This window comes from Neofelis nebulosa, chromosome 8 (assembly GCF_028018385.1).
Source record: "Neofelis nebulosa isolate mNeoNeb1 chromosome 8, mNeoNeb1.pri, whole genome shotgun sequence".
NCBI classification, from domain to species: Eukaryota; Metazoa; Chordata; class Mammalia; order Carnivora; family Felidae; genus Neofelis; species Neofelis nebulosa.
In genome coordinates, this window is record NC_080789.1 from 668,808 (window position 1) to 690,982 (window position 22,175).

At 63.7% G+C, this 22,175-nt stretch overlaps 1 protein-coding gene across 5 annotated transcripts in view; it reads left to right on the forward strand.

Annotated features, from left to right (window-relative positions):
* PLXNB2 (plexin B2) overlaps nt 1–22,175 on the forward strand; it is a 29,475-nt gene that overhangs the window by 3,658 nt on the left and 3,642 nt on the right. Inside the window, exons 1-27 of one of the 5 annotated variants that reach the window (XM_058740908.1) lie at nt 3,164–3,291; nt 7,465–7,517; nt 11,626–12,712; nt 12,998–13,180; nt 13,271–13,399; nt 14,041–14,141; nt 14,254–14,380; nt 14,569–14,722; nt 15,331–15,445; nt 15,523–15,631; nt 15,713–15,814; nt 16,308–16,400; nt 16,667–16,748; nt 16,825–16,985; nt 17,102–17,250; nt 17,394–17,502; nt 17,699–17,835; nt 18,031–18,201; nt 18,685–18,814; nt 18,925–19,152; nt 19,258–19,434; nt 19,550–19,689; nt 19,793–19,893; nt 20,078–20,307; nt 20,432–20,613; nt 21,442–21,508; nt 21,642–21,788. In XM_058740908.1, coding sequence (XP_058596891.1) covers nt 11,639–12,712; nt 12,998–13,180; nt 13,271–13,399; nt 14,041–14,141; nt 14,254–14,380; nt 14,569–14,722; nt 15,331–15,445; nt 15,523–15,631; nt 15,713–15,814; nt 16,308–16,400; nt 16,667–16,748; nt 16,825–16,985; nt 17,102–17,250; nt 17,394–17,502; nt 17,699–17,835; nt 18,031–18,201; nt 18,685–18,814; nt 18,925–19,152; nt 19,258–19,434; nt 19,550–19,689; nt 19,793–19,893; nt 20,078–20,307; nt 20,432–20,613; nt 21,442–21,508; nt 21,642–21,788 — 4,398 coding nt within the window. In that variant the 5' untranslated portion in view covers nt 3,164–3,291; nt 7,465–7,517; nt 11,626–11,638. Of the gene's footprint in view, nt 1–3,163; nt 3,292–7,464; nt 7,518–8,039; nt 8,065–11,625; nt 12,713–12,997; nt 13,181–13,270; nt 13,400–14,040; nt 14,142–14,253; nt 14,381–14,568; nt 14,723–15,330; nt 15,446–15,522; nt 15,632–15,712; nt 15,815–16,307; nt 16,401–16,666; nt 16,749–16,824; nt 16,986–17,101; nt 17,251–17,393; nt 17,503–17,698; nt 17,836–18,030; nt 18,202–18,684; nt 18,815–18,924; nt 19,153–19,257; nt 19,435–19,549; nt 19,690–19,792; nt 19,894–20,077; nt 20,308–20,431; nt 20,614–21,441; nt 21,509–21,641; nt 21,789–22,175 lie in introns of those variants that run through there. The other 4 variants (XM_058740907.1, XM_058740910.1, XM_058740906.1 and 1 more) reach the window with 4 other exon arrangements.

The window sequence follows — 22,175 nt, forward strand, 5'->3', positions numbered from 1 at the left end:
TGGAGGGAGCCTGACGCAGCCATGGGTGGCAACGGGGGCCGTTCGTGGGGACACCCCCAGGGCGGGCCCGGACCTGGAGCTGGGGTTCTCTTTCCCACTTTGTTACTCTCCGTGGTCTCCCCACCCAACCTTTCAGGCATAGAGACTGGACCACTCACTGCTCCCTCCCGCTGTGGCTGGGGGCTAGTCCACCTGAGTGCCTGGTATGTCGGTGTGCTGGGCGCAGGAGGGTCTCGCCCTGGGCTGGGATCGGGGGCATCTGGGCGCAGGGCCTGGCTCAGTGCCCACATCCTTGTCCTCAGATGGCATGATGCCCACCAGTTCCCCATCCTTGTGCTAGGCGGGTCCTGGCCCGAGTGCTGCGGGGAAGGAGAGGGAAGCCTTTTGGGTGCAGCCTGGGTTCTGGCCTTAGCTCTGCCATCAGCGTGGCCCTGGACCCATCGCTTTCTGGGGCAGGGGCCAAACCCCTGGCCCCTCCTCAGGAAAAGCAAGAAAGAGAATCAGGGTTGATGTCAGCCTTTCAGGAGGCCACCTGTGTCAACAGAGCAGCCGGGCAGGGGTGTTGGCCTTCTCCTCTGGCCTGTGTCCCCTGAGCCAGCATGCCACCTATGTAGACTCTGGGCCTTACCGGGGGGTGTACTGGCTCCCCTCCCGGCATACCAGCCCCAAGCTGAGGCAGGTCCGGGGCCCTGAAAGGCCATAGAAGGCAGCACGGGTGACAGGGGAAGAGGGTGTTCTCCCTGCTGGGAGGAAGTATGCTGGGCAGAGGTCTGGTGCAAGGGAGCCTGTGGCACTTGTGTGGTTCAGAGGCCGCGAGGGGGCAGTTGGGCAGCATGGGGGTGACCTGGGTGGTATGGGGGCCCAGCTATAAAGCGGTGGGTTTGAAGGCCAGTAAGAGGTCGGGGCTCTGGGCCGCATGTGGATTCTAGCCCTTTCTGTGTATGGGGCTGCCCCCACCTTTCCTGCACATGGTCCCACCCTGGAGGCCAGCTCTAGGCCTGCCTAGCTCTGCCAGCCCTCTTGGCCCCTCTGGGCATCCTGGACTAAGCCAGTGCTGGGCCTGCCCAAGACCCTTCCCACACACAGCCTCTCACAGCCCAAGAGCCCAGGTCTGGGGAACTTCCCACGGGCTCTTTGTCCTGGGGATGCTGTGTGGGTGTTGGGGAAGGACCCCTGCTGGCATCACAGACGTGTGTGCCTGCACATGTGTGGTCACGTGTGTGAGCGGTGGCTGGTTTGCCGGCTTGGCACAGTGCCCCAGGCTAATTGTGGGGTTCTGTAGTGATAGGGGAGGCGGGGCTGGGGTGACCACCGAGGCGCTGACAGACTGATGGGGAGATTATAGGCCTTGCTTGCTCCTCACTTGCTCAGGCCCTCACCCGTCCGCCCCCCACGCCCACTCCCGCCTCCTGCACGCGGCCCAGGAAGGGGGCTCTGGGTGGGGGCTGGTCTTGGGCCATGTGCAGCTGCCGTGAGCCTCAGGCTGTCGTGGCCTGCAGCATCCAGTCAGCTGTGAGGTGAGCCTGCAGAGGGGAGATGGTGAGGCAGGCAGGCAGGGAGGTGCTGGTGTGCAGGGAGGCCAAACATGAGAACCGGTGGTTCCCGCCTGCCACTGAGGCCCAAGTGCCCACAGGACTGCCCTTAGCCTCTCCTAGCTTGGATGTGGGGGCTCGGGGACTCAGCTACAGGGCCCCCTTCTGCAGCTGTCTGAACTGCTCTTCCCTGGGTGGTGGCTGGAGGCCCTGCACCCTCAGCTGGCCCCTGCCCATCTCTCACCCCCGCGTCGTCTCCCTCAATTAGACCATAGGCTACCCACTGGGGAGGTTATCTCAGGACCTAAGGGCCAGGCCCATCCTTGTCATCCATTTAAGTATTGACTGAGGCCACTGTGCCGACTCGTTCCTGGGTCCCCGGCACACAGGAAGCTGTCAGGGGCTTTGGGCTGAGCAGATGGGACAGGCCAGTGGGTCCAGGTTGGGGTTTCCCAGGAGCACAGGGATGTGAGTGGAGGGTGTTGAGCTGTGGAGCGTTCTGATGCAGAACTGCTGTGCAGAGGAGGAACCTGGGGGTGAGGCCAGAGTGAGGAGACCTGTGTGGGGCCCGAGCACGTCCTGGTGTGACACAGTGGTGGCTAGGACCCAGGAGGGGTGGTTAGGGTGGAAGGGACAGGTCTTACAGCAGCGGTGGGGGCGGCCGGTGGTCAGCATCAGAACCTAACAAATCCTACCTCTGTCCCAGGAGGCCACTGCCTGCAGGCAGGGTCCCTCCAGGATAATTTATTTTACTGTGTTCTCAGCTGTTTCTTTCTCTCTCTCTCTTTCTTTCTTTCTTTCTTTCTTTCTTTCTTTCTTTCTTTCTTTCTTTCTTTCTTTCTCTTTCTCTCTTTCTTTCTTTCTTTGTTTTGAGAGGCAGAGAGAGAGAATCCCATGCAGGCTCCATGCTGTCAGCACAGAGCCCGATATGGGGCTCAAACTCAGAACTGTGAGATCGTGACTGGAGCCGAAATCAAGAGTCCAACTCAGCTTAGCCGACTGAGCCACCCAGGCGCCCCCCAGGGTTAGGCAGTGAGTGGGACGGAAGAGTGGCCTGATTGCCAGCAGCATGTGGACCCTGGTGTACGTGGGCACCCACAAGGGGCAGACAGGGAGGGGCTGGAGCACACACTCCCGGGCTTGGTTGGGCCAGCTCATGAGGCACCTGAGGGTGAGGGCTAGATGCAGATACCCTGGTGACAGTGACCTCAGGTCTCAGGAGGGGTTGCTGAGAGAAGACTTGCGTGCACTCAGGCGGACACAGCATCAGAAGCTTGAGTGGGAGGCTTGCGGGGGGAGCACCGTGGGGTCACAAGGGGCTGGGGTTTCTCTGGGCACACTCTCCTTAGATTTAGTTTGGGGCCTGTGACTGCTCACTGCCACCAGCCAGGGCTGACTTCATGCTGGGACCCAGAGTCCAGACTTCAGGATGCAAACTAGTCCCCCCAGTGAGGCCGTTGCCGGGTTTGGGCAACCTGGCCCCATAGTCTAGGCAGGTGGGAGGGACCTGGGGGAGCAGGGGTCCTGTGGGAGGCTCTGGTGGCGCTGACGCAAGTCTCAGGCTGCGACGTCAATCTGTCCCTAGGGCCCCGCCCCGCCCCACCCCTGCCCTAGGTGCTTGTGTTGGGAGAGCTCAGCCTTCGGCGGGGTCGGGGTCATGCCAGCTGCCGCCGGGGCCCAGGTGGTGCGTGGCCGGCCGGCAGCGAAGGGGGTGGCCGAGCCCTGGGACCGACCCGCTGGGCCCGGAGGACTAAGGCAGGTAATGGGCAGTCGAGAGCGGGGCCGAGCCTGGCGCCAGGTGAGCGCTCGGTGGCGACGGTTCCCTGTGCCCACGTGACCGCCGCCGCTGTCATTGTTACTGGAGGTCGGGCTCCGACCCGCCGGCGCGCCCTGGGGTCCCCGGTGAGGCGCGTGGGGCGGGGGGGGGCGGCGCCGAGGTCGCCTCTGGCCGGCACCGGGGCCCGGCTCGTCCTCCGCCGCGTCCCCGGGTACCCGCCCCGCGCCCTCCGCTCTCTGCACCCGGCTGGGTCCCGCGGGAACGCGGCCGGGGCGGCCCCCACCCCCCAGCGGAACTCTGACCCGGGTCACCAAGGGGAGGGGGGGGGGGCTGGGCGCGCGAGACCGAGGGGAACCGACCCCTCCCGGGCAGGAGCGCCCCCCTCTCCCCCCAATCGCGCCCCTCCCTCGCGCTTGTTTTGAAAACAGCCGAGGCTCGGATTTGCCGGCGATTTGCCGGCGTTTCGGCCTGTTTTGTTTCCTCTGATTTGTTTAACGCTCCCGGCTAATTGCAGATTTGCATTTTCGTCGGGAGAGTTGAGGCCCGGTCCCCTAGCTGCCAGCTGCCCGGCGGGGGAGGGGCGACTCCCTGGCTTCTCACGTGGCGCCTGGCCGCCTGGAGGCTGGCTCCCCGCCCAAGGTGGGGGGGCTGCTAGGGGCCTCCGCTCACGGTCGCTGGGGTGGGGTGAGCTGCGTCTGTCCCCACCTGGCCCTGCGCCTTCCCCCGAATCATCCCTTTTTCTGTGTCTGCCTGCACCTTAGTCCTTGTCTTGGTCCCTGGGCACCTCTTCTGCCCCCTTATCCCTTCCCAGCCCCATCCGGGTTCTCTTCCTGAACTACAGGCTGGCTGGCGTGGCCGAAGACAGCCCCCAAGCTGGACCCCACTTCACCGGCCCGGATGCTTGTTATTGGTTTGATTTTAGCATTAAGAGATCACTCAGTCTGTGTTTACTAGAGAATAGCGACCTGGAAAGAACCCCCACCTCTGGCGCATACCCCAGGCAGAGGCTTCCCTCCGGTGGGGGGGGGGGGGGGGGAAGGGCCAGAGAGGCCCCAGCTCCCGGGTCTAGTCTGGAGCCAGGCCTCTGCCCTTCCTCGGTGGGGGTGCATTTCTGTCCCTGCCGGGGGCCTGGTGGCCCTGGGTTAGAGGAAGCTGGAGCCTGAAGACAGACAGTACAGGGACCCATCTGGGAGGGGACCACTGCTTCCTGCTCAGGCTGAGGTGTGGAGGACAGGTGGGGGCTCCCTGGGCAGCGCCTGTCTCCTGCCCCTGCAGGGCATCTGTGTTTTCAGCCCCCCACTCTGGGATGGCTCCGCCTGCCCAGTTCCCTGGACTCAGGCCCACAGGTGCCTACCTGGCCAGCTCCTGTGCTCAGATTTGCTCAGGGAAGGCCCATCAATGGAGACCCATAGACCTTAGGGATGAGTGAGTGACCTGCAGGGTCAGGGTGGGTGTCTCAAGACTCTGAGGGAGGGGTAGGAGTTTTCTGGGTGGGGTGTGGGACAGCAGAGCAGGGACAGGGTGGCCTCAACCACCTTCGCTGTACACACACACGTGAGGATTTCCACACGTGGACATGGTTACACTTCATGGCAGCTCACGGAGATCAATGCTGTTATTACTCCCATTCCACATGGGGACACTGAGGCACCGTGTGGCTTTGTGAACAACCCACACAACCTAAGCGCGGAAATCGACAGAGCTGGGGTTTGAACCCAAAAGTCTGGCTCCAGAGTTCTGCCCTTGAGGCCCCTCTGTGCAGCAGTGTTTGGCGTGTGTGACTGTGGTGGAGGGCTGGCCACAGCCTCAGTGGCCCGTGGGTGCTCCCTCCTGAGAGCAGGAGGCTTTGGGGGAAGGATGGACAAGAGGGAGACTGGAGCAGGATTGGGTAGTCGAGAGAGCTGACCTCGAGTTAGGATGGGCCCCAGGCCCGGTGTCTGAGGAAGGGGAGGGGTCCAGGTTTCATTGTGCGAGAAGTTTTGGCTGGAGGAGCCGGATGTTGGGGGGAGAAGTCACTGGGTTGCCTCTGGGCCGGTGTGAGAGGAGGACCCAGCATCATCAGTGGGTCACTCGGGATAGGTCTCTGGAGGGGGTTGTGTGCCTGTGTGGGCCCAGGAAGAAGGTGTCCCTTGGAAGAGACCAGCCTCCCTTGGCTTTGCCTGCAGCACACAGACAGACACACACACACACACACACGCACACACACATGCACACACACCCTGCCTGGGGGCTGGGGACTCCAGGGCACGCCGTGCTGGGGGAGGGAACAGGCATGGGGTACCTGGAGGCTGGCATGCTGTCCCTTCAAGGTGGCAGGTCGGCATGAACTGCACTCTGTGTGCTGTGGGCCCCAGTGTGGTTTGCACCTGTGCCGACCACGGCCTCCGGTCCAGGCTCGCCCCAGCTTTCTCATGAGACTGCATGGTGCTGACGCCCTGTGGTTTGGCCCCTACATTGGTCTGTGGAGTGGTCTTTGCTCCTTACACAAAGGCTGCCTTTAGGGCCTGTGGCAAAAGGACATCCCTCATCCCTGTGCCCAGAGCCCCGAGCCCCTCAGCCAGGGGCTGGGAGACCCTGTGCCCAAGCGCCTGCAGCCCTTGCCCTCCTTGCCCCTTCCAGTTCCCCTTGGACCTGCCATAGGTCCCGCCCTGGGTCTTGCCCTCCAGGATGCAGGTAGATGGTGACCAGGGGGGATGGGGGGGGGATGGGGCTGGTCCTTATGGAGCAGGTGCTGAAGGCACAGTGCTGGGGGTGGGGCAGCCAGTTTGGGAGCCAAAGGGCCAAGCAGGAGTGGCTGAACCTTGGATGGGGGGGGGGGGGGGCGGCGCAGCGGGGATTGGCCAGGAGAGATGGTTGACCCAGAAAGCCATATCCTAAGGTAGAGTGGAGCTGCAGGGGGTGAGCTGGGGGGCGGCAACCATTATTATTAGGTACATACCTCTTTTTATCTAGACGATATGCAAATATATTCTTGTAAAAATTTTTCAAAAATTGGCAAAAGAAGTTACTTTGCTATCCTAATTCCCTCCTTCCTGCCCCCAGGCCTTACTACTGTTTTCAGGTTTCTTTTTTGAGTTTATTTATTTATTTTGAGAGAGAGAGGGAGAGAATCCCAAGCAGGCTCTGTGCTGTCAGTGAGGAGCCTGATATGGGGCTCAGTCCCACGAACCAGGAGATCATGATCTGAGTTGAAACCAAGAGTTGGATGCCTGACCGACAGAGCCACCCAGGTGCCCTTATTTTCAGTTTGAACGAAGGCTTCTAGAACTCAGCAGTTAAACCCACACCCGTATACACACCCATGAAGGCACCTGGAATCCTGTGCCACAGCCATCACTGTCCTGTCTGGGCTCCGTGGGATTCAGCATGGACCACCCATGTGCGTCGGCATGGTTGTTTTTTGGGGGTCCTCTGGTTGGATGCTGGGTGGTTGCCACATTTTCTTGGTAATCAACCATGCTGAGAAGTATCCTTGAACATGTCTCCCCCGTGGACACACGTGGCTATTTATCCAAGGTGGTAGGAGGCAGTAGCACTGCTGAGTGCTACAGTGTAACTGGTCTGCCCAGGGTTTTCGTGAATGAATCATTTGGCCCTTACAAACTCCCGGGGGAGTTCACTGTGACTCCATTTTACAGGTGAGGAAATGAGGCAAAGGGAAGTAATTGACCAAAGTCACACAGCTAGTAAGTAGAATTTGTATTCTACTAATTCGTAGTAAGTGGGTATGCTCATTTTTCAGAAAGTAATTTATATTTTAATCAAGGTAATATAAGTACCTAGTTTTAAAAAGGCAAAAAAAAAAAAAAAAAAAAAAAGCAGATGATACCGACAGACTTATAATGAAAGAAAGCTGTTCCCTGCTCCTGTTTTCCCCGGCTTCTTTTGAACAGAAAGAGGGATGTGTCAGGCTTGTATTCTGGGACGACCAAATGGGTGTTTATGCACTGGGGGCCTGGAGGCTGGCATCTGAGGGCCGGGTGTGCTGGGAGCAGGGTGGAGGAAGCAGAGAAGGTTGGGGTCTCCTGTGCCAGGATAGCAAGGGCCAGATGGGACCCCTTGAGCCGCTCCCCGCCCCCCAGACACGGAGCAGAGGAAACTGGTGCAGTCGGGCCAGGCTTGTGGTGAGACCACTGTTGCTCCTTTGCTTCCTAGAGAATCTTGATGCTGGCCCAGAGCAGACACTGAGCTGGACTACGGGAGCCTCGGTGAGTGGGGGCTGGGCCCCACCTGGGGAAGGCAATGGGGTTAGACGCGCTTTCTACTGACCACGGGGCGGGGTGGGGGTGGGGGTGACCTTGAGGCCCCGGTCTGGCTGAGCCCAGTGTGCACACATCTGCGCAGACCCAAGTGTCCTGCCTGTGGGGGCCACTGCCAGCACACATACCCCCCCGCCCCAGTTCTCTGAGATCAAGCTTTCCTCGGGAGGGTGGGCTCTTCAGTGAGACTGGCAGGGGGCTGGGTTCTGAACACTGAGGCTGGGAATTTGGGCTTGGGGGAGGAGTGCCCGTCCAGACATTTTCTGGGCCAACAACAGGCCGGAGTTTGTGCAACTTTTTGGAAGTGCACCTCTGGACCCTAGCCAGGAAGGAGGCCGTCTGATGCCCTTGAGGAAATCCCCGGCAGCCCCGGTGAGCCAGGGGTCCTGGGGCTCTCTGCAAAACAGGAAGCGCCCGTTCCAGGAACACTAGCCACAGGAAGCTTTGCTGGCTGTGCCTGGTGCCTCCTCAACAGTGGCCTGAGCTCCCTGGTCAGGTGGGTCACCCTTTGCTCCGGGACCTGGCCTGGCAGGTCACCTGAGGCTTTGTTTGGCCGGGAAGTGGAGGGGAGCTGCGGCCTCTGGAGTGTGACCCAAGTCCCTCCTACCACCCCAGGTGACCTGGGCTTGTTATGGGTGGGGGTTAAGTTTGCAGCTCTGGGATTTAAGCCTCACTTTGCCCACCACCCAGAGGGGTCCTGGGGCAGGGAGCCTGGGTCTGGCCCAGCTCTCCTTGGTGACTCACAGTGCTACTGAGCAGGTATGGTGTCCCAGACCTGGCAGGGCCCTGGGGCAGAGGGCAGGGCTGGGCTCCTGCCCTAATGGACTAGTCAAATGGGTGTGAACCGGAGAGAGACCGGAGCATTCTTTTTGTGCACTGTGACCCCTCTGCCTCTTGGGTCTCCCCAAGGCTGTGAGTTAGCAGGGCTGAGGGAGGGGCTGGGGTTTGAGTCAAGCTTTTTTACAACAGGGGTGCCCCAGAGCTCCCCCACTTGGTCAGCTAAGTGTTCAAGCCCTGGTCCAGACCAGTAGAGGGGCCCTGGGCTCCTTGGGTCCACGTGGGGCGAATCCATCCGGACTGCTGCCAGGGTGGCCTGGGCTCCGGGCCCGCCCTCACGCCCCACCCCCGCCCGCCCGCAGTCCCTCCCTGGGCCCCGGGAACATTCCATTCATTCCGGGCTCGGCAGGCGGCCGGTGGGAGCCTAGCGGGGCCAGGGGCTCTGGGACTCCGGGTGAGCGGGACTCCGGGTGAGCGGGGAGCCAGGTGGGGGAGGGCCAGCCTGGCAACGAGACTGAGGGGCTAGGAAGTCCGCCCTCGCCCTCACCCTCGCCCTGGCCCTGGCCCTCATCCTGGCCCGCGCCCTAGCCGGCGCCACTGAGTGGACTTTGAGCCCAGACTGGGCCCTAAGCGTGGGGGCGGGGGAGGGGCGAGGGGGCGGGTCCTCCAGCCCAGGCCCTTTCCTTCCCGGGGAGGGAGGGAGGGAGGGACCAGCGGCAGTGACCGTGCCAGCTGGTGCCCAAGCGTTCAGGGCCTCTTGGTGCGCCTGGGTCTGTGTGGTCTCAGAGTCTGGGGCATCTCCCAAACCCTGATCTCCTCTCCCCACAGATGGGCAGCTGAGACCAGAGAGGAGTCTGTGCTGGGGGGGGACCCCCTGCCATTCAGTGGGATGACCTCAAGGGCTTGTGACATCCTAACTGACTAAAGTCTCCCCAGTCTAGCTACCCTTATCAGGGGTCACCCTGGCTCTTCTACAGCCCTGCCCTGAACCACCTTCACCTCTCCCTGGTACTACCCAGCCTTCTGCCCCCAGCAACCAGGGGCTGGTTCCTAAGTCCCTGCAGTCTCCCCCTGTGGACCCCCTCCAGCTCACCCGTGGGTGTTTTCTCTTCCGGTGGCCGGTGAGGAGGGCATCTGGGGTTGCCAGGGGCCAGGCGAGAACTTCCCTTGCCAGTACCAGGTGGGGGTTCTCAGAGGCAGTGGCTGCCCCAGAGAGGTGGTGTCTTCCCAAGCCTTGCAGTGATTCTGAGGGAGAGACGGTTTTGTCAGTCGGTTGCTTCTTCTTGGTTTTACTTCCTCAAGACGTTTGAGGAAGGCTGCGGTTACTCAGAACAGAGGGTTGCAGGGGGGATGGAGAGCAGCCACAGCCTGGTCAGGGGTTTCCTAGCGGCCCAAGCAGAGAAGGAAGTTAGCTTGATGGCAGAATCACGGATTCCATGCGAAAAAGCCAACTTATTCTAGTAAGCACAGCTTTGCACAAAGTCAGCGCTCCAGAGACACGTCTCCCCTGGCCAAGGAGCAGAGCAGATCCCTTTCTGCCTTCTTGGAAGAGACGGACAGGACACAGGGCAAGTCAGGGTGTTGGAAAAGTCATTGTTTCTCAGAGGAGTACCAGCATATCCAGGTGTGTGGTGTGTAAGAGCAGCCACCTTTGCCTGTGCAGGGGTAGACTGGGCCCCTCATGCGGGGGTAGGCGGTACGGGCGTCTGGGACCATGCAGGAGTAGGCGGTACGGGCGTCTGGGAGACGGGGGGCCTGGGCCCCTCATTGCCTTCCGCCATCTGGGTCTGGCTCCACTCAACGCACGTGGCGTGGGCAGGACTGCTCTAGGTGTCATGCCAGGCACAGGTGCCCTCAGGGAAGGTTCCAGTGGATTCGAGGGCAAGGGCCCCAGCATGCATCCAGAGAGGGCAGTTTGTGAGGGAGCCGGCAGAGGACAGTACAGGGGACTCTGACCAGGATAGAGCAGGGTCTCCAGGGCGGGGCATATGGGACCCTCCCAACATGGAAGAGGCCTAGAGGCAGAGGGGCTTGAGTTTCCCCGAGATCCCTGTGTCCCTGAGGTGGGGAGGGAGAACTACGTGCGTTCTGGGTCCCCTAATCTGGGGACACTTCTACACGTCGATGGGGGCATAGGCCTGTGTATGTGCAGGAATGTGCTCAGAGACACCTGCGCACCGACTCGGCCTGCCCTGGCCGTGAGGGCAGCACACACCCCACTGCCGCCTCCGAGTGTCCCCACCTCGGAGAGCTGGTGGTGTCTGGAAACTCGTCCCAGTGTCTCTGAGTGTGTCTGTCCTCGGGAGGGCATGGGCAGGGTGGGTGGAGTGTGGCTGGCGCCTCTGCTGGTTCTGGAGGGGAGGTGGGTGGGGAGGCAGGGGTGGGCAAATGTGGATAAGCGCGTGCCAGGCTGGCTCGTTCGGAAGAGTGTGCGACTCGGTCTGTGTGTATTTGAGCCTCACGCTGGGTAGAGATGACTGAAAAAACGATAAACTTAAAAAAAAGGGTGTGCCTTCATTGATCACAGTTGGTTCCAGCTCCTTTTCTCCTTATTTGCTGTCAGATGCCCGTGTGCGGCACTTGGCAGGGCTCGTGGCCTGGAGCTCTGGGGTCCTCGGGTTGGGGGAGGGCACGTGCGTGAGTGCCTGAGAGACTTCCTGGAGGGGGTGCTTTGAGAACCTGGAGGTGGAGGTCGGGGCACAGTCGTGCAGGGGCTGCCTCACCCTGCCCGGAGCACACAGTGCTGGTGGCTGGACCCTGCTCGTTAGTTTGCGTTATAGGGGAAACTTTTTTTTTTTTTTTTTTTTTTTTTTCTTTTCAACGTTTTTTATTTATTTTTGGGACAGAGAGAGACAGAGCATGAACGGGGGAGGGGCAGAGAGAGAGAGGGAGACACAGACTCGGAAACAGGCTCCAGGCTCCGAGCTGTCAGCCCAGAGCCCGACGCGGGGCTCGAACTCACGGACTGCGAGATCGTGACCTGGCTGAAGTCGGACGCTCAACCGACGGCGCCACCCAGGCGCCCCTATAGGGGAGACTTTTGAGACGGTCCGGGAGACCGTCTCCTCTGAGAGGAGGCGGGCAGGCGTGCCTGCCCAGACACAGGGAAGGCAGAGAAGCCACCGGGCGCTCTCGGGGGAGTGCTGCACAGCCCTGACTCTCTCTGGCCTGTGTTCCGCTTATTCGGGCGGGATCTGGAGGGGCCCGTGACGCGGGGGCTTCCCGTGCGCAGGTGGATCCTCCGGGCTGGGGCTCCGCTGACCCTTGTCTCTTCCCACAGGGTGCCGGGGGCGATGTCTCTGCAGCTCTGGGCCCTGGCCCTCCTGGGCCTCGTGGGCACAAGTGCGGGCCTGCGGCCCCGAAAGCTGGACTTCTTCCGAAGCGAGACGGAGCTGAACCACCTGGTTGTGGATGAGGCCTCGGGCGTGGTGTACGTGGGGGCGGTGAACGCGCTCTACCAGCTGAGTGCCAGACTCCAGCTGGAGCAGCGGGCGGCCACGGGCCCGGCCCTGGACAACAAGAAGTGTACACCCCCCATCGAGGCGAGCCAGTGCCACGAGGCCGTGCTGACCGACAACGTCAACCAGCTGCTGCTGCTCGACCCTCCCGGGAAGCGCCTCATCGAGTGCGGCAGCCTCTTCAAGGGCATCTGCGCCCTGCGTGCTCTGAGCAACATCTCTGTGCGTCTCTTCTATGAGGATAGTAGCGGCGAGAAGTCCTTCGTGGCCAGCAATGACGAGAGTGTGGCCACGGTGGGGCTGGTGAGTGCCACGAGCCCCGGTGGCGAGAGGGTTCTGTTCGTGGGCAAGGGCAACGGGCCCCATGACAACGGCATCATCGTGAGCACCCGCCTGCTGGACCGGACTGAGGGCAGGGAGGCCTTCGAGGCCTACACGGACCACGCCACCTACAAGGCCGGCTACCTGTCCACCAACACGCAGCAGTTCGTGGCCGCCTTCGAGGACGGCCTCTACGTTTTCTTCGTCTTCAACCAGCAGGACAAGCACCCGCCCCGCAACCGCACGCTGCTGGCGCGAATGTGCAAGCAAGACCCCTTCTACTACTCCTACCTGGAGACAGACCTGCGGTGCCTTGACCCCGCCGACCCCCAGGCCCCGGCCTTCGGCACCTGCTTGGCGGCCTCCGTGGGTGTGCCGAGCGCCGACAGAGTGCTGTACGCGGTCTTCAGCAGGGACGGCCGGAGCGGCGGGGGACCCCGTGCGGGCCTCTGCCTGTTCCCCCTGGACGAGGTGCACGCCAAGATGGAGGCCAGCCGCAACGCCTGCTACACGGGCACCCGGGAGGCGGGCCGTGACACCTTCTACAAGCCCTTCCACGGCGAGATCCAGTGTGGAGGCCACGGGCTGGTATGTGGGGCTTGTCGGTGTGTCCGCGTCCCGCCAGCTCGCGAGGGTGCGTGTGCGAGGCGTCGCTCTGGTCGGGTGCCGCCTTTTTCTTCCACGTGTCTGATCACTCGCTCCGTCCCCTGCCAGGCCCGCGCTGGGTGTCAGGGGCGTGCGGCAGTGACACGTCCCTGCTGGCATGGCGCTTGTTCCGGGGGGGGGGGGGGGGCACATGTGCTGGGAGCCCTCGCAGGGAGACAACTCTAGCGCGAGGGGGTCTGTGCCCAGCGCTGACGCTGTGGTCCACAGGGCGCCAGTGAGAGCTTCCCGTGTGGCTCTGAGCACCTGCCTTACCCGCTGGGCAGCAGAGACGGACTCACAGCCACAGCCGTGCTGCAGCGTGGAGGCCTGAACCTGACGGCCGTGATGGTGACCGCGGAGAATGGCCACACTGTTGCCTTCCTGGGCACCTCAGATGGCCGGGTCCTCAAGGTGGGGCCTGGGGCTGGGGCAGGGCAGCTTCTGGCGGGGGCCGTCTGCACAAGGCCCCCCATCTTCATGCACCTGCCCTCGTGCCCACAGGTGTACCTTGCCCCGGATGGCAGCTCCTCGGAGTACGGCTCCATCCTCGTGGAGATCAGTAAGAGGATCCAGCGGGACCTGGTGCTGTCTGCAGACCTGGCCAATCTTTACGCTCTGACCCAGGACAAGGTGGGCCTGTGGAGCCCCTAGGGAAGGGGCCCTGCTGGTCCGGGCCCTTGGGACAGGCGGTGTGGAGGGAGGTGCGGAGGGGGGCGGGAAGGGCTCCTGGCAGCGTCCTGATCCCGTGTCTCTCCGGTGCCTTCCCTGTCTGCGGCCCTGCCCTGACCCCATTCTGATGGAAGGGACAAGTCGGTGCTCTGAGTGGGCCTCCTCCAAGGGTGGGCAGGGTGGCAAGGGACCCCGTGCAGCCCTGTGAGCTTGGGCGGCGGGGGACATGGGCCGGGCCCGCAGTATAAGAAGAGCCCTTCGGGAGCACCGAGGTTGGCCAGGCGCCTCTCTCGGGGTGCGGAGTTAAAGAGCCTGAACTGGCATAGGGAGGCTCCATAGCTTGGATCCCCATGGTTTCCTGGGCTCCGCATCACCTGGGCCAGCTGTAGCCACTGGACAGGGTCATTCAGAGTCTGGAGGGCAGCTGTTCCGGGACGCTTGTCGGTGAGCCTCGAGTTAGTATCAGGCTTTTAGGCTCAAAGATAAGGGTGGGATCAAGCCTGTGGTCCCAGGAAAGTCCAGGGCCCAAGAGACAGGTGCTTGTGGCTGCTGGCCGGTCGCCTGTGACTGCAGTAGTCCCCCTCACTGCCCTGCTGGCCCAGGTGTTCCGGCTTCCCGTGCAGGAGTGTCTGAGCTACACGACCTGCACACAGTGCCACAGCTCCCAGGACCCCTACTGCGGCTGGTGTGTCGTCGAGGGACGGTGAGTGCCCGGGAGACCAGGAGTCTCAGCCCTGCGCTGGGGGCATGGGGTGTGGCTGGCTGGTGCCAGGACTGAGCCCCCACCCCCCCCACCCCCCCCCCCGTCCCTGTAGATGCACCAGGAGGGCCGAGTGCCCACGGGCTGAGGAGCACGGCCACTGGCTGTGGAGCCGTGACGAGTCCTGCGTAGCCATCACTGGGGCCCAGCCACAGAACATGAGCCGCCGGGCCCAGGGCGAGGTGCGTGGCAGGGGCGGGATAGGGGGTCGGTGTTGGGCAGAGGTGGGGCTTCCACTGGCCTGGGGCTCTTGGGGACAACGTGAAGAGCCAGCCTGGTATTATCATACTCCCGCCTGAGGACAGGGCCGTGGTGCCCCAAGGCTGGGCGGGCGGAGGGGTCCTGGTGTGAGCCCACATCCTTTCCCCAGGTGCAGCTGTCTGTCAGCCCTCTCCCGGCCCTGAGTGAGGACGACGAACTGCTGTGTCTCTTTGGTGACTCACCACCACACCCGGCCCGTGTGGAAGGCGACGCCATCATATGCAACTCCCCGAGTAGCATTCCTGGCACGCCGCCTGGCCAAGGTGAGGCCCCCGTCCGGTGACTAGAGTGGGCACTTCACTCTCCCTTCTGCGTGCCGTGGGGTCACGGGGGCCTGCAGTCCCAGGGGTGCAGGATGGAGGGGGAGGCTTGCAGTGCTGATTCTGGGCTTCCTGAGCCGTGTGCGCGGGGACCACGCGCTGTCGGCCCCCACTCCCCGCTGCAGGGCTCTGAATGTGGGCCAGCGGAGGATGGCTTGCTAGTGAAGGCGGGGGCCACACAGTGACATGTCAGGGACCCAGACGTCGGCCAGGAACCATGGCCCTCGGTGCCTGTTGGGACAGAGAGAGGGTTCAGCAGCACAGGCCCCTGGGGAGCAACTTGGACCCAGCCCCGGGAGCTGGCCCAGGAGCCGAGATCCGATCACGCTGGCAGGCCTGGCTGAGCCCAAACGACGTCAGTGGGCCAGCCCCTGCAAGGCCCCCCCCCCCCGCCCCCCCCGCCCCCCCCCCCCCCCCCCGCCGCCAGCTCACAGGCTGGGATCTCCTCCCTCGGCCTCTGCTCCTGGCGGGGCTGCCGCGCCCCCACCGTGCCAGCCGGGCCCAGAGCTCTGAGGCCCCTGCCTGATGCCGTCCTCGGGTGCCATCCACAGACCACGTGGCCGTAAACATCCAACTGCTCTTCAGACGCGGCAGCATCTTCCTCACCTCTCACCTGTATCCCTTCTATGACTGCCGGGAGGCCATGAGCCTGGCGGAGAACCTGCCGTGAGTGTCTCACTGGCCCCGTGTGCCTGCCCCGCCTCTGCTGGGGGCCCCGCGTCCCTCACCGCCCTCTCCCCCAGGTGTATCTCCTGCTCAAGCAACCGCTGGACCTGCCAGTGGGATCTGCGCTACCACGAGTGTCGGGAGGCCTCCCCCAACCCCGAGGCCGGCATCGTCCCCGCCCACATGGTGAGGCGCCGGGAGCACCTCGCGGGAGCTGGGTGGCCCAGCCACAGCCAGGCAGCACCTGACCAGCCCTGTTCTCTCCAGGAGGACAGCTGCCCCCAGTTCCTGAACCCCAGCCCGCTGGTCATCCCCATGAACCACGAGACGGATGTGACCTTCCAGGGCAAGAACCTGGACACAGTGAAGGTGGAGCGGGGCTTGTGGGGTGCTGGCCTGGGGGCCCTTCGGGGGCCTTGGGGGCTGGTAGAGTGTCTGCGGGGCTTCTTCAGAGCCCTTTCCCTGCAAAACCAAAGTCAAAGTGCCTGGTCTGCATTCAAGCTTCCCCTGGCTCGGGACCCAGCCAGTGAGGGAGGCGCTCTACGTATATTTGGGGACAGAAGAAGGTGGAGAGGTCCAGTAGGACGGGGGTACATTCCTGTGGGCCTTGGAAACATAGGCAGGAGCAGGAGACAGCGAGGTTTGAGTTTCAGGTGCTGAGTGGCTGGGCAGCTGGGGTGTCACTTGGTGAGAAGGGAGCAGGGCCGTGGTTGGGAGCAGCCGAGGGCTCAGTGGGGCAGGAAGCGCCCGACTGCTGGTTGTGGGGCACAGAGAGGGCACCAGCACTATGAACACTGGGCTCAGGGAGGGGCGGGTAGGGCGGGGGGGCCCGTCTGGGGTTCCTGACCAGACTGCCTTGCAGGGTTCCTCTCTGTACGTGGGTAGTGACCTGCTCAAGTTTGAGGAGCCGGTGAGCACACAGGAACCAGGAACCTTCTTCTTTCGGACACCAAAGGTGCGGCTCCCCAGGCAGGCCCAGCTGCTGGATTCCGAGGAAGGGCCCTGGGGGTGGGGGTGCACGGGGGGTGGCCAGCCATTCATTTGTGGCCTTAGAGTGTCTCTGTCCCTGCCGACGCCGCGCAATCAGAGTGACCCTTTGTATCTCTGAGGCTCCAGCTTCCCGCTGCCTCTCGGCCGTGAGGGGACCACACGGGCCCTCGTGGTCACCCTTGGGTTTGGGTGGGCTCAGGGAGTGCAGCCTGTCCCTGCGTGTTCCCCCAGCTGTCCCATGATGCCAATGAGACGCTGCCCTTGCACCTGTACGTCAAGTCCTACGGCAAGAACGTGGATAGCAAACTCCAGGGTAGGGATCGGGCAGCTGGGGCTAGAGGGGCTAGGGGGGCAGGGCAGCCCCTGACCACCGGCTGCTGTCCCCACAGTCACTCTCTACAACTGTTCCTTTGGCCGGAGCGACTGCAGCCTGTGCCTGGCCGCCGACCCCGTGTACAAGTGTGTGTGGTGTGGCGGGCAGAGCAGGTGCGTGTACGAGGCTCTGTGCAGCAACGCCACCTCCGAGTGCCCGCCGCCCGTCATCACCAGGGTGAGCCCTTGGTGCCTGTGGGGGGGCGGGGAGGGGGGAGCTCCAGCCTGGCCCCGGCCCCCGCGCACGCCAGCCTGGCCCCGCTGCCGGGTCAAGCTGGGCTCTGCCGATTCCAGATCCATCCTGAAACGGGCCCGCTGGGCGGGGGCATTCGCATCACTATCCTTGGGTCCAATTTGGGGGTCAGAGCGGATGACGTCAAGAGGATCACCGTGGCCGAGCAGAACTGCGTCTTTGAGCCAGAGCGCTACTCTGTGTCCACCCGGTGAGTGGACGACCTGAAGCCTGTGCTGTCCTGGCCTGGGGGGCCAGGCGACCAGGTGGATGAGGAGGAGGACGGGACTTGCACGGCCTCGGACGTGTGGGGAGGGGCTCGAGAGTGTCCCACCTCGTCTGTTACTCTCCCAGGATCGTGTGCACTATCGACGCTGCAAAGATGCCCATCACGGCCGGTGTCGTTGTGGATGTCAATGGGAAGCTGGGTCATTCGCCGCCCCACGTCCTGTTCACCTACCAGGTAACGCCTGGCCCCGGGACCTGCGTGGGTCTTGCAGTCTGGGACAGACGTGAGTGGGATGTGGCTGTTGCTGCTGACCTCTGGACCGTCGGGGGCTGCGTGTTGACACGGGGTGGGGCAGAGCTCTGACAACAGTTGACGCAGTCAGGTCTCCACCGCCCCAACCCTGACCCGAATGCACCTGTCACTCTTGTAGCAGCCCCAGCCCCTCAGTGTGGAACCAAAGCAGGGGCCACAGGCAGGCGGCACCACGCTGACCATCAATGGCACCCACCTAGACACAGGCTCTGAGGAAGACGTGCGGGTGACCCTCAATGACGTCCCTTGTAAAGTGTGGGTGTCACCTTCAGGCTGGTGAATCTGTGGTCTGCCCTGGTCCTGGGGGTGGGGTTGGGGCTCTCTGGCTATGACCTGGCGTCTGCCCTGGAGAGGGCCGTGGAGCCAGCCTGATCTGTTGCCCCACTAGGCGGCCTGGGGCTGGGGTTGGTCCTGGAGCCGAGTTCACTGATTAGCAATTTCCACCCCCAGGACACAGTTTGGGGCCCAGCTGCAGTGCGTCACTGGCCCGCAGGCAGCTCTGGGGGAGCTGCCCCTAGAGATTTACTACGGGGGCTCCCGTGTGCCCAGCCCTGGTGTCGTCTTCACCTACCGCGAGAATCCAGTGCTACGGGCCTTTGAACCGCTGCGAAGCTTCGTCAGGTGTGGCCTCCCTCCCTCCTCCCTGAGAGGTCATGGTGCCCCCCGCTTCCACCGCCAGCCATGGGACCCTCCCCCCCCCCCCCAAAACACACACACCACACCCCACCCCTTTCAGCTACTTCCCAGGCTTTCTCCGCCACTTAGGCTTTGGAGGATGTCTTAGGGCTGGTCTGGGTGCCCCCAGATCAGCTTCCTCCTAGAAACCCAGAGGGGCAGGCCCCACGGCCCCCCGCCCCGCCCCACTCCCGACAGGCAGCAGCAGTGCCCATGGTCATGTGCTCTGAGCTCAACCTCGCAGCAAGCACTCGTTCACACAGACCTGCACCCATAACTGACTGCACACTGGGTCCGGGGACTCTGGGCCCTGCCCTCCCCCCCAGAGGGGAGGGGGAGCTGCTGGGGACACAGCTTTGCAGGGCACCCCCTCCAGAGCTGGCTTGCCGAGCTGTGTCCACTCAGGCACTGCCCACCTCCCGTCCCCAGCGGTGGCCGTAGCATCAACGTCACGGGGCAAGGCTTCAGCCTGATCCAGAGATTCGCCATGGTGGTCATCGCTGAGCCCTTGCAGTCCTGGCGGCGGAGGCGGGAGGCCGGACCTCTGCAGCCCACGACGGTCAGTCCCGGTACTGGCTGGGGACTCGGCTCCAACGTGGGCCCCCGGGAAGTGCAGGGTAGGGATGGGGCCTGTGCCACGTGGCCTGACGGCCCGGCCTCGGCCTGCAGGTTGTGGGCACGGAGTACATGTTCCACAACGACTCCAAAGTGGTCTTCCTGTCGCCGGCGGTCCCCGAGGAGCCCGAGGCCTACAATCTCACGGCGCTCATCCAGATGGACGGGCACCGCGCCTTGCTCAGGACCGAGGCCGGTGCCTTTGAGTACGTGGCTGACCCCACCTTTGAGAACTTCACGGGGGGCGTCAAGAAGCAGGTCAACAAGCTCATCCACGCCCGGGTGAGGACTGGCCACAGCCCGGGGTCGGCGGGGGAGGCGGCCCCAACTCCACGGCCCTGACGCCCTCCCGGTGACTGTGACCTCCGTCCCCCCACCAACCCCCAGGGCACTAATCTGAACAAGGCGATGACGCTTCACGAGGCCGAGGCCTTCGTGGGCGCTGAACGCTGCATCATGAAGACGCTGACCGAGACGGACCTGTACTGCGAGCCCCCCGAGGTGCAGCCCCCGCCCAAGCGGCGGCAGAAGCGAGACACGACACACAACCTGCCTGAGTTCATCGTGCGTGCGGGTTGGCCGGGTGCCGGGCTGGGCGAGCGGTGGTGGCAGAGGGAGGGCAGGAGGGCAGGCTGGGCAGCCACGGGTCCTTGCGAAGCCACACCTGTCCACAATACAGGTGAAGTTTGGCTCCCGAGAGTGGGTGTTGGGCCGTGTGGAGTATGACACGAGGGTGAGTGATGTGCCACTCAACCTCATCCTGCCGCTGGTCATCGTGCCCATGGTGGCCGTCATCGTCGTGTCCGTCTACTGCTACTGGTGAGCCCCGCCCACTCCTGCCTCCGCCCCTCTGGCCACACACACCCAGCACGACACACAGGCTCAGGGCCACCAGGTCCCAGGAACCTCCCTGTGCCCCCAGGAGGAAGAGCCAACAAGCAGAGCGTGAGTACGAGAAGATCAAGTCCCAGCTGGAGGGCCTGGAGGAGAGCGTGCGGGACCGTTGTAAGAAGGAGTTCACAGGTAGGGCTGCCTGCTAGGGGCAGCGGGATCCTCGGGCTGCCCTGGGAGCCCGCTGCCGAGACCTCTTGGGGGCTGGAAGGCCAGGGAGGATGGCCTTGGAAGAGGCTGCATCCGGAGAGGCAGAGGTGGGCAGGGTGGCCTGCGGCTCGTGGCCGGGACGCCTCACCGTGCCCCCCGCCCCCAGACCTGATGATCGAGATGGAGGACCAGACCAACGACGTGCATGAGGCGGGCATCCCCGTGCTGGACTACAAGACCTACACCGACCGCGTCTTCTTCCTGCCCTCCAAGGACGGCGACAAGGACGTGATGATCACGGGCAGGCTGGACATCCCCGAGTCACGGCGCCCAGTGGTGGAGCAGGCCCTCTACCAGTTCTCCAACCTGCTAAACAGCAAGTCCTTCCTGGTCACTGTGAGTGGGGCCAGGGCTGCAGGGCAGGGTCGGCGGGGAGGAGAGGGGGACAGCCGGGGCCTCGGCTGCTGGCGGGTGCCGGGGCCAAAGTGCTCAGGCGGTCTCTGGCTGCTGGCCCTCGCAGTTCATCCACACCCTGGAGAGCCAGCGGGAGTTCTCAGCCCGCGCCAAGGTCTATTTCGCGTCCCTGCTGACGGTGGCGCTGCACGGGAAGCTGGAGTACTACACGGACATCATGCGCACACTGTTCCTGGAGCTCATGGAGCAGTACGTGGTGGCCAAGAACCCCAAGCTGATGCTGCGCAGGTGTGTGCGGGGGAGAGGCGGGAGGTGGGCCAGTACCTGGTGGCCAAGAACCCCAAGCCGATGCTGCGCGGGTGGGGCGGGGGAGAGGCGGGAGGTGGGCCGGTACCTGGTGGCCAAGAACCCCAAGCCGATGCTGCGCGGGTGTGTGCGGGGGAGAGGCGGGAGGTGGGCCGGTACCTGGTGGCCAAGAACCCCAAGCCGATGCTGCGCGGGTGGGGCGGGGGAGAGGCGGGAGGTGGGCCGGTACCTGGTGGCCAAGAACCCCAAGCCGATGCTGCGCGGGTATGTGCGGGGGAGAGGCGGGAGGTGGGCCGGTACCTGGTGGCCAAGAACCCCAAGCCGATGCTGCGCGGGTGGGGCGGGGGAGAGGCGGGAGGTGGGCCGGTACCTGGTGGCCAAGAACCCCAAGCCGATGCTGCGCGGGTGTGTGCGGGGGAGAGGCGGGAGGTGGGCCGGTACCTGGTGGCCAAGAACCCCAAGCCGATGCTGCGCGGGTGGGGCGGGGGAGAGGCGGGAGGTGGGCCGGTACCTGGTGGCCAAGAACCCCAAGCCGATGCTGCGCGGGTGGGGCGGGGGGGGGGGGCGGCGCCAGGTGGGAGGTGGAGGTGGAGGGTCGTGGGGTGGCACCGGCTGAGTCCAGTATCCAGTTTGTCAGCAGATGTAGCCAGTGCAGTGCAGGTAGGGAGAGCGGAGGGACGGCAGGGGTGGCGCCCCTGGCTTTCGGTCAGGGACCCAGGGCCTGGATAGGGGTGTGTGGGTGCCTGGAGGAGCCGGCTGGGCCCTGGGGCAGTAAGGGAACCCTCAGGAAACATCTCTTCGTACGTTCAGGTCCGAGACGGTGGTGGAAAGGATGCTGTCCAATTGGATGTCTATCTGCCTATACCAGTACCTCAAGGTGGGTTTAAGCGGCCTGGCCAGGGTCGGGGCAGGAGTGAGGTGGTGTTCTCCCCGACCTCCCCCCAAAACATCCACCTGCCCGGGGGGCATCTCCAGTCTCACCCGTGGCTGAGCTGCCCTTTGCTCTCCAGGACAGTGCCGGCGAGCCCCTGTATAAGCTTTTCAAGGCCATCAAGCATCAGGTGGAGAAGGGGCCAGTGGATGCTGTGCAGAAGAAGGCCAAATACACCCTCAACGATACGGGGCTGCTGGGGGATGATGTGGAGTATGCGCCCCTGGTGAGCACTGCAGCTGGGGGGCCTGGGCTGCCTCAGGAGCGGACGCTGGATGCCATTCACAGCCTCGCACGGGCCCACCTGAGTTCAGGGGGGCTTGTGCACCCTCCGTGGGTGTTGGGCCCCAGAGGTGTCCCTGCAGAGAGGCTCCGAGTGTCCCGAGTCAGCTGCCTCCCGGGCACCTGGGTCCCCTGCAGCCCTGTGTGGGGCGTCCAGGTGTGCCTGGTGGTGAGCCTACGTGCACACGAGAGGTGGCGCGTGGCTAGTGATGCTCTCTGTCCCGCTGAGCCAGGGCCTGTGAGGAAAGGCCAGGTCAGGCCGCTCTAGGGGCACCGGAGGGTGTGACCACGGGGGTGCCCGAGGCTGCTCCCACACCGGTGGCCAAGAGAG